The sequence below is a fragment of the Condylura cristata genome, unplaced genomic scaffold (genome assembly GCF_000260355.1).
Source record: "Condylura cristata isolate star-nosed mole 26May11 unplaced genomic scaffold, ConCri1.0 scaffold00015, whole genome shotgun sequence".
NCBI classification, from domain to species: domain Eukaryota; kingdom Metazoa; phylum Chordata; class Mammalia; order Eulipotyphla; family Talpidae; genus Condylura; species Condylura cristata.
In genome coordinates, this window is record NW_004567116.1 from 6,213,758 (window position 1) to 6,224,239 (window position 10,482).

Genomic DNA, 10,482 nt, shown 5'->3' on the forward strand with positions numbered 1-10,482 from the left:
ATCCAGTCATCTACTTTTGGGCATTTGGGCTGCTTCCATGTTTTTTCAATTGTAAATAAAGCAGCAATAACCAGGGGGGTGCAGGTATCTCTTTCAATCAGTGTTTTTGTGTCTTTTAACCATGATAATGAGGCACAGAGAAGTTAAGGAATTGTGCAGGGTCATACAGCTATTAGGTGGAAGACCCTAGATTCCAACTCAGATGTGTCTGACTTCTTCACTGTAGGTCAATGAAGTGGAATTTCTAGGATCACTAAGATTGGATTTCAGACTTTGGAGAGTGTGAGCCAAACAGCAGACTTCCCTGGGAGTAGGGTGCCCAACTGCCAAGAACTGCCAAGAACCAGCTGTGACTGCCGCGTCTGTCCAGCCTACAGAGTGGCCTTGCTGGGAGGCAGAGAGTGGTTACGAGCAGCCACCAGAGCGAGCCTCCCTCTCAGGCTCCTGTGGACTTATCTCCTTGATGCCTGCTGGGTCTCTGCAAGTCCTTGGGTACGGGGGGGGGGTGCTGCCATTCCTCGTCTCAAGATGGGATGCATGTCCCCTGTTTTTCCTGCCCCTTCCCTACGTGGACCCCGTTAACTTTGGCCATAAGGAAAGAATGCTGTCCCTTGCCAATGCCAAGGACATCGCCCTCCACCTGCACTCCTGCTGCCGCGTCTGCCCAGAAGAGCCCTGCTTCCGCCCTTCCTTGTCACCACAAATCCGTCCATACTAGAGCCAGTGCCTCCTTTTCATGGAGACGTTCATGTCTACAAACACAAACTATACACAGCTTTGCAAAAGGATTCTTCTAGGTGCTTTCATTTCCAAAAGATTGTCTCCAAAGAGTGAGATTGTGCAAATGATATTTGCACGGGTAATTTTAGAAGAAATTGACATTTCTTTCCAAAATGTCGGTAGCAGCTTACATTTGCACCATTAAAGCTGGAGAACTGTGTGTTTTGGAAAAGCTCAATAGGAGATTCAGTAGTGCAACCCAGCAGAAGAAGCTTTAACCCAATGCAGTGTCAGAGTGGCTGGCAGGCTCCTGAAGGGGGTGTCAGGAGAGAATCTGGAAGCAAAAGAATGGGCTCCCCATGGAAGTGAAGAAACAGCTCTTATCAGCCCTCCACTTCCTCAGACTGGGGCCAACCTACCTTCCTCTGTGGAGCTTCCTCTGATCTACCCCTATAAAGTGCCATCATGGGGGGAAACAAAATGAGCTCTGAGCTCACGGAGTTCCCTGGTACTCTGGAAGGCTTCTGGGCAGGTAAATGCTTTTCCTCTGCCATGGAGCAGCTTCCGGGTTTGTGTTCATCCTCCTGGGATGTGCCTGGCCCAGGCTGGGAGGTTCTGGAGGGCAGGGACAGCCTAGGGCTTCAGGACTGTGGTGTCAGCAGGAGACGGATGTCCTCCTTCATATTTCTTCTGAGGTGTGGGAAAGCTCTTGTGGGCTGGGGAAGATGGAGGTGGAGGGCGTGTGTGTGTGTGTGTGTGTGTGTATCTGTGGCTGTTTGCAGTAGAAGGAGGGATACATGTTCTAAGTACCATGTGTTTTTAAGGCCACCATGCATCCTCTCTTGGTTCTGATTAAACACAAGTAAATTAAGGTGTATTTCCTTCTTTGCTTCCAGGAAAACAAGCCGTGGCTGCTTATGTGTTGTTTGCTTTATTCTGTTCCAAAAGAGGTCCTTGTGTCCCGGAGCACCCGGGCTGAGCTTCGCATTTAACTTACCTGGTCCATCTTGACTTCCAGTTCATAGTTCCTTCTCTACCTCACTCCCAAAGTCCCCTCATCATGAGTGTGTGTGTGTGTGTGTGTGTGTGTGTGTGTGTGTGTTTGATAAATTTGTGCTCTCCATTGCAGAACAAAGCCAAGATGAATCTCCCCGTCCTGCTGGCTCTTCTGCTCGGGGCAGCTTCTGCTCTTCATCTGAGTAAGTGTCCCTGGTTATCAGTCACAAAGTGGCAGGGACTCTAGAGCTGGGAATCACAGGGTGTCCACAGGGCATTTCGATGTCTGTGGTCTTGACTCGGCAGTAACGTTCTCAACCTTGCTCTACATCATGCTAATGATGATCACAGCAGTAGCTTCCTAGTACTTTGTGCTCACTGAGTGCAGGGGGCTAAACATTTTCTATGCATTTTCTCCTTTAATCCTCATAGCATCCTTATGTTACATATCCATAACATTAAGACATGAAGCTGGTAGATGTTGGAACCAGCACCCAAACCCCACTTGCCTGGCTCTGAGTCCTCGCTCGTAGCCCCTATGACTTCATGTGGGAGACTGGGTTCTCTTCATGGAGGCTTAATTCCAGGTTCCTCTTTCCCGAGGTGAGCAGGCGGATGTCATTGGCTAGTGGGAGCTGTCCATGGTGCTGTGGAGAACAGGTGACGATGTGAAGATGGGTGCTTTGCTCTTTCTCCTTCTCAGGGACTCCCAACTTTGAGAGCCCCGGGGGAGATGAGAGCCAGCCTCAAAATGGGGAGACAGCAGAACACGAGGCAAAGGAGGTCCCTGGGGGCGAGCTGACGCAGCTGTCCATAGATGAAGACGGAGGTTCTGGAAGTGAATGTGCCCTTGAGGAAGAGAGAGCTGTTAAGGCAATCTCAGACCTGGGTACAGTGGACAAAAGCTTTCAGTGCCCTAAGAAAGAGGACACAGTAGAACTTGTGGGAAGTCCTGGGTACAAGACCTACCAACGCTACCTCCTGGTGAGACAGCCGATGAATTTTAATTACGCTCAGGTGAGTAGCCCCTGGATGAGGCTGAAGTCTGGGGATGGGATTGAGGTGGAGAAAGGCCTCTAGCCTCCATGTGGCTGGTTATCTTCCCCATTGAGGACATGAGGGGTGTCATCCAGGACTGAGACCCACCCAGGTGTTGGGGGTAAGGGATGAGGGTCCAGTCAAAACCAAAGAATACTTTGATCTCTAGTGTTCACATGATTGTGTGGTGGGAGGGAAGGGTGGAGAAGAACTTTGGAGACTTAGAGATCCGAGGTGAAGGCCACATGAATTCCTGTGGGAAGGGCACTCAATTCTGCCTCTTTTATTCTGCTCTGCAGTATACTTGCCAATGTTGCTATAGGGGCCAACTCACCTCCGTCCACAACTTCAACTTCAATAACCATCTCCAGTGCTTAATCAGAGGACTCAACTATGGCCAAGTCTGGATTGGAGGACTTGTCACAGGAGTGGTGAGAGGGTCCCAGCTCAAAGTGGAGGGCACCCCATAACCTTGGGTGGTGCTCAACTTGCCCCAGTTTGCTGTTCTTCCTGTCGGGATCCCTTGGAAAACTGGGGATAGATGGGCATCTGGGTGAGACAACAAAGGAGGTGCATAAGCATTGGGGAGAGCCAGGGATTTCAAATCAGCGTGGACATAATGTCACTCAGCCTCTGTGCATGATTTGGGCAACCCTGAGCCTGGCTCATCTCTGGAGTGAGATTGCAACTCCTGCTTGACCGCTTGATATCTGTGTCGCTGGGATGTGTAGGATGTGACAGTGATGATTTCTGTGGGGCATTCTGATGGGCCCAAACAGTGTCCATCCCAGTCCAGCAGTCAAGGGAGATGCTTGATGGGCACAGGAGGACCAGGCAGGGGCTGCCTTCCATTGGCCTCATGTTCCACCTTCCCCTCCTGCCTCCTCTAGGGTCACTGCAGACGTTTTCGCTGGATGGATAACTCTTCCTGGAATTTTGGATACTGGGCTCCTGGCCAGCCTGCAATCTATAATGGCCATTGTGTGACCCTGTGTACCCGAGGTGAGGGGGGGGGTGAATGATGGGAAGGACATGTGGGGAAGAGGCTGAGAGAGCAGGTGCCAGAAAGCACTGCCTGACCCTCCCAAGGGAGCTGCCTCCTGGGCATTGACATTCCATGCCCCTGAGGTGTGGAGTGGGGCGGGGGCGAGGCCCTTCTGGGGCTGAGTTGGCGGGGGGGGGGGGAACAAGAGGCTGAGTGCCCCCTGTTCTGTCTTCAGGAGGCCAGTGGCGGCTGTCTCACTGTTATACACAGCTTCCCTTCATCTGTTCCTACTGAGCTGGACCCTGTAGGACATTAGGGTCGCCCCCTCCTGCACGGCTGCCTCCTCCCCACTACCTGGGGCTCCTTCCTCCCACCCCCCGCAATAAAATTCTTTTTCTGAAATTGATGTATTTCTCCTCTGACCACTGGTCCATTCTGCTCAGCCCCCACGTGGAGCACCCAAACACTATCCCTCCTCAAGGAGATGGGGGACACCTAGAGACACGGGGATCTTCTGGGGACAAGAGATGGGCCTGTTGGGCCCTTGATAGAGCAGGATTCCCGAGCACCTGGAGCTACCTCTCCCTGCATATCTCTGCAGCCTCTTACGGTGGATTTGCATTTGCCCCAGGGCTTTCTTTGCCATCTGTAAATTGGGGGTCTTGTGCCCGGGAAATAAGCATGTCCCTGGGGAACATCCACAGTGCCAGGACTGTGTATGTAAGTGTCACCTCTCAGGGCGGCAGTGTCGAAGCTGTGTGGGATGAGGGAAAGAGCCCTCCAAGTGCAAGTGCAACCATGGGAAGCCCCGAGGGGCCACAACGGAAGTGACGTGCACCCCAGCCAAAGGAGCCTTAGGTTGACCAGCATTGAGTGCAAAGGTGGCCCAAGCAACTGAGGAGTGTGCACGCCTGGGGAGTGGGATTAGGGGTGTCAGCTGGGGGGTGGCCAGGGGCTGTTGCCTGGGGGGCTCCCTTACTCCTGCCAGTCTAAGCAGATTATCTCCACTCTGCTAGCTGCCTGCTGGTTTCAGCAGATACTGGTTTCCCAGGGTGCTCCTCATGGCAGGACTTTTGCCCTGGTGAGAGGCCCCTGCCTGACCCTACACCTAGCTGATAAGCGGGAACTCTGGGCACCAAGACAATATCCCTGAGAACAGAGGAGCACTGGGAACTCCACATGTTCTCTTGTCCCTTGAGGGGGATAAGTCTAAGTCATTAGTTGAGCACTGTTTCCCAGGCTTCCCATTGATCCAAGTGGGAGGTTTTGCTATTCTCTGTTATTAATAAAGGCATAAGGGAAGCAGTGCCTTTCCACACCAGAAGGTTAAGCCCATGAGGGCAAGGAGTGAAGTCTGCCCCTGCTGCCTCCTCCACACACCCTGCTCAGGGCTGAGCTCAAGAGCGTTTCAGAATTCCACCCAGTCTGGAATCAAGGTAGCTGGGCTATCAACATGCCTTTAATTGTGACTGCACATCTTCCCTATTAGTGTCCCTGAGTCTCCCAACCCCTTATACTATAACCTGTTTCTGGTGAAATCCAGTATCAGACAGGGTTTTTTTTTTTTTAATTTATTTTATTTATGCACACAACAGCTGGGGTTCAGGCCAGAGTTGTGGGGGGGGGCATGGTGTGAGAGGAATCACCAGAGACAGAGTGTGGAGCAGAATAGGGAGATCCAATGAAATCCACTGCTGAGGGGAGCAGCGGGGAGACAGGAGAGGCCAGCTGTGCTGTGTGGGTCAGCTCCCTGGCTGGGGATTGAACTCAAGTCTCAGTGGCTGGAGACAGCTTGTTAGCACTGATACCAGGGAGGCCCAGTATCAGACAACCTGTCACACATCCAACTCTGTACACAGCCCAGGTAGACACCTTACGGCTCCCTGCCATTCAGGAACATTTAGTTGTTTATAATATAGACACACACGCATCTACTAATCATTACTGCTGATTGTGTGTTCCCCAACTGTCAGGGACCTTCTATACATGGACATACAATGTCATTTCACAGGGCCAGGCTCAGGGGGCTTAGGACCCATTCAAAGATTTGTCCAAGGCTGAGCATCTACATGTGACCAGTGTTGAGCTTAGACTGCTCCAGAACATGTTCCTTAACTCATACAATTCCATGGCTGGAAATGTGGGGCCACTCTCCCCTTCAGGAGACGGTCATGTGAGGTGGGAGCACAGTGAGGAGAAACCCCTACTCTGGAGCTCCTCTGGGGACACAGGACTGCCAGTCAGCTGGCGATGAGGAGTCCTGCTCAGAGGTGAGGAAGGAAGGCATTCCGTGAGCAGAAATTAAGGGCCGATTCCCTGAAACCCCTTTCAATTCAGATTCTTTGATATAGGAGAATTGCAGATGGGACCAGGGCTTAGGGTGGGCGAATCAAGACCCTTAGTTTTTGGAGTGAGGTCTGACTGGGAGAAGTGGCTTGCTCAAGGCTACAAGGTAGGTTGAGAAAGAGATAAAGATCAACTGAGGTCCATCGTAACTGCTGTGCACCGATCTGTGGATTTCAAAGTGGGTGAGATTCTGAAACACTCAGGGGCTCAGCCCCAGGGCTGGGTGCGTGGAGGAGGCAGTGGGGGCGGAGTTCATTCCTTGCCTTCATGGGCTTTGCATTCTGGTGTGGAAAGGCACTGCTTTCCACTCTCCCTCTATTAGTAACAGAAGGCAAAAAAACCTCCCCCCAAGTAGGCATCTATGAGGTACCTGGGTCCTCCCTCCATGGTGGCTGGACTGTCTGGGTCCTCATAAAGCTCCACTGTTGGGGAAGGGTGTTGTGACAGACATGGGACTTTTAGTCCCTAGAGATCCTCTTTGGGAGGCTAACATCCAGGAGGGAGCATGACTGAGCTATCTTGACCTTGACCCCATTACTTGGATGCACTCACTCTGTTCAAATTCCTTCATGGTGCCCCCTACTTTACAGGAGGCATGGTGGATGTCCACACACACACACACACACACACACAAACAAGTAAAAGGTAAAAGGAATAAAATAAGAAGGCTGGCCTGTCCTTCTAAAATATGTGTTTGTGTGTGCACATTTTCCCTCTCCAACAAGATCTTAAGTAAGCTCTGTGGGACTCATATAGCTTTTTTGTGGTGAAATCCTGGCGTCCCGGACTGTGCAAAGCACCTACCTGGCACTTACCAGCACCCTGTGCTTATTTGTCAATTAGGGCTACAATCCTAGTCCTGGCTTCCTGACACCAGCCCCCCCAAATCCTCCCGCAGTTCCCACCTCCTGTGCCAGGCACTGTTCTGGGAGCTTTATTGGAGCCGATCTCATGAGTGGTAGGTCCTATCATCAGTCACAACTTGAGGTGAGAAAGCTGGGGTTTGTGATTTCATTAACAGTTGGACAGTGTGTACACAGATGCACAGTTATACATCCTGAACAATGTGGGGTTTGGAGCAGTGACACAGTGGAAAATCCATGTACAACTTATGCTTGGATCTGATCGTTCCTTCATATTCAACTGATCCATGTGCATGGTTGGTTGAGTCCAAGAATGTGGAACCTGTAGATCAGTGAACCCTAAAGTTCCAATCTATGTTGTTGAAGGTCACTGATGCTTCTCAAGATGGTGAGTCAACCCTACTGTGAGGCTGGACTGAATCCTGAGACAAGAGTCAGAACAGGCATGTAAATGCAAAACCAGAGGCACTAAAACAGAGACTTGGAGGTATTGGGATGCTGAAAATGTTGGGCCATTAACAGATTGTCTTGGGGTGAGCCCACTGGGGTGGGTACATCAAACAAAGCAAGATGTGGGGATCAGAGAAACCCCACAGGCTGTTTCTTGTATGACCTTGGTCAAGTCATTTAAGCTCTGAGCTTCTGCAGTGGTTATATAGACTAGAGACAGCAGTAGCTAACATGTAGAATGATTGTGGAGATCAAGTAAGTAGGATAATAGATGCAAACACCTAAACAAAGCAGAACATTTGGTCTTTGGTGGACCTTCAAAAATATTCTGTCTGCTTTTAAAGTAGAGGCATCCCCATGGTTATTGAAGAGGTCATTGAAGTGATGGAAATGCTTTGCCTTGGTCTGTATGAGAGGAAAACTGGGTCCATGTCAGAAGGGGTGAGCTATAGAAAGAGGGTCAGAGAGAGGAGGCAGAGGAAAGATGGCTGGAAGACCTGGGCTTAGCACTGCGTCCAACCTGCTGGGTCATCTCAGGCAATTTATTTAAGCTCTTGGATTCCAAGTAAAACAGGGACGTTCAAGTGAAAGCTTTCCATGGTGCCAACTCATGGCCCAATTGCACCCCTGTAGACCCCATGATGAGGAAGTAAAGTGAGGTTGCCCCATGGCCTACTAGAAGGGTCTTAAGCTTGAGATCCAGAGAGAGCACTGGAATTGGTCAACCCTGTCTTCTGGTCAAGCAGATAAGCAAGTATCTCATCTGTTGGACCAGATAGATAGTGGCCAAGTCCGTTACTCTGCAATCAGGCCAGAAAAAACCGTTCAGCTACTTCTTCATTCATGGCCCCCAGGAGAGCAGGGGATGGGGGAGAAGCCAGATCTCTTCACCTCTGGGCTACCTGTTCCTGGTGCTCTGAGCATGAGGCCTGGAGTGGAATCCGTGGAACAAATATGGCACCAGGTGTCACAGAGCCCACACTAACGAGGGCAGCACTAGCTCCTGGCAGTGGCCGCTGGCAGAGTCAGCCTCTGCTGACTGTGAATTTGACTGGAACTTGGTTGATTCAAGTTTTGATAGTCATTGTGGATTTTTTGCATTTATGTGATTTTTAAGAAAGATTGCATTAAAATATTACTTATCTTTACTACTGAACTCTTCAGTTATTCACTTCAATTTTGCATTTGAGGAGAAAACCTCACTCACTTCCCCCTACAGTGGTGATTGCAGGCTGGTGGGAGATGGAGAGTGGGGGTAGGAAAGGGGGCCCTAACATCTCCATGACTCCACACAGAGCTTTCCTCTTGAGCCCTTCCTTGCCTTCTTACTAAAAGATGTGCCTTGAGGTTGCCAATAGGACATATTCTAGACTAGCATTCCTCAGTTGGAGTGATTGTGTTCCTCAGAGAGCATTTGGAAGCATGTGGACATATTTTGATGGTCGTGACTGGGGGGGTGTTATTGACATCTGGTGGATAGAGCCCGAGGAAGCAGCTTAACTTTCTGCAGTGCACAGAGAGCTCCCCACAGCCAAATTTTACTTAACTCTAGATGGTCATATTGCAAAGGTTTTGAACCTTGGTTTTGATTCACAGTTCAGAAGAAAAGCATAGGCTGGTTTTGCACATCAAAGATGAGAAAGAGTGGGAGATGAAGAAGAGTGGGAGAGGAAGAGAGTAAGGGGAGGAGAGAGGAAAAGGCACAAAAAACTTTTGGGGCCAAAAAGACTTAGAGATCTCAGTTTCCCCACTTCTGGTGTAATGTGTCAAGTCCCTTTCTCTCTCTGAATCTCATTTTCCCAATTGTGCAGTAGGGATAATCACTCTCATGGGGATGAGGGAAGGTGAGGACTCAGGATGTGACATATAGAAGGTACCCGGAGAAAAGCACAGGACTCTGAGGCTCCTTGGTCCACTCCTCTCCTTTCCTTGGGGGTCCCCTTGGGGGTGCACTTTCAGGGATATTAACTGGAGGAGGCTGTTTCTGGAAGATAGATAGTGTTCAGGCCAGAATGCCTTAAGGGTACTGAAAATAAGTTTGCCTGTAGACATCAGGGTCTTCTCCAGCACACCAGGCTGCATGGGCATCTACAGCCGGTGGCAGGTTCTGGTGGTCTCAGCAGGGAGAGGCTCAGGGCAAGAGAATTGAGCAAGCATCTTATCATTAGGTCCACTGCTTCTCACCCCAACCTGACACAATCGTCCTGGCCTCTTCCCACTTCCCCAAAATCCCAGTATAAGGGCCACCGGTGGGGCCCAGCAGCCAAAGCACTAGCAGTGGAGGTCTCAGACACTGTGGAGGTGAGTATCTACCCTCCTCCCCACCCACTTCAGATGCTCAGGGAGGAAGCGTCCAGGACCTAGGAGGAAGCAGGACCCTATCTGGAAAACACCTTGGTCACTAACGGTCACTTCCTTCCCTAGTGTGGATGAAGTGGACCCTGGAGCTGAGCAGACCTGTTCCTGCAGGAGCAAGGGTCCAGCCCAAGTGTCCCCCAGGAGCAGAGATGGCACTGTCAGGGGCTGTCACCCTTGTGTCCTTTTCCTGATTCTTCAGCTCAGGGTCTATTCATTGGAGATGGAAGAGGCTCTTGCATTTGGTCTTTGATCAGCAGCTAAACATTGTGTCTCTGCTATGTCCTAGGTGCTGTGCAGACACAGGACGTCTCCAGGGAGAGAGTGGAGCTGTGTGCCCAACACAAGAGCAGTAGATATGAAACTCCCCCTGCTCCTGTCCCTTCTCCTGCTGGGGAGAGTTGCTGCCCTTCATCTGGGTAAGTCTTCATCCATGTCTCTGTTCCCTGCACTAAAAAGGGTCAGGGTCATAGCCTCTCCTCTTCAGCTGCCTCAGTCATCCCTGGTTAGATTTCTCCTGGGCTCAGAACTGTGACCTGAGTCACAGATGAAGAAAATCCAGCTGCCTGTGAAGATGAGCTGTTTCTCACAGGAGCTTCCTGGCCTGCCCAACACACACAGTTGGTGTCATCCAGAAGTCAGGCTCTGTGTGTGAGTGACCCAAGCGTTCTCTCTTGGTCCAACACTGAGAAGACACTTCCAGTTGTGGCGTCCCTAGGAGGGCTTGGG

The 10,482-nt window shown here is 50.7% G+C and overlaps 2 protein-coding genes across 2 annotated transcripts in view; both read left to right on the plus strand.

Moving 5' to 3' along the window:
* Positions 1-1,231: 1,231 nt before the first annotated feature.
* Positions 1,232-4,103, plus strand: PRG2 (proteoglycan 2, bone marrow (natural killer cell activator, eosinophil granule major basic protein)). The gene is made up of 6 exons (XM_012725264.1): positions 1,232-1,252; positions 1,850-1,919; positions 2,420-2,733; positions 3,054-3,185; positions 3,645-3,756; positions 3,975-4,103. The coding sequence occupies exons 2-6, from the start codon at positions 1,862-1,864 to the stop codon at positions 4,031-4,033; spliced, it is 675 nt and encodes a 224-aa protein (XP_012580718.1). The 5' UTR covers positions 1,232-1,252; positions 1,850-1,861; the 3' UTR covers positions 4,034-4,103.
* A 5,568-nt stretch (positions 4,104-9,671) lies between these two features.
* The window catches only part of PRG3 (proteoglycan 3), a 3,979-nt gene continuing 3,168 nt past the window's right edge, over positions 9,672-10,482 (plus strand). Inside the window, exons 1-2 of the mRNA XM_004683466.2 lie at positions 9,672-9,699; positions 10,043-10,172. Of these exons, the coding sequence (XP_004683523.1) occupies positions 10,112-10,172 (61 nt within the window). The 5' untranslated portion in view covers positions 9,672-9,699; positions 10,043-10,111. The remainder of the gene's footprint in view (positions 9,700-10,042; positions 10,173-10,482) is intronic.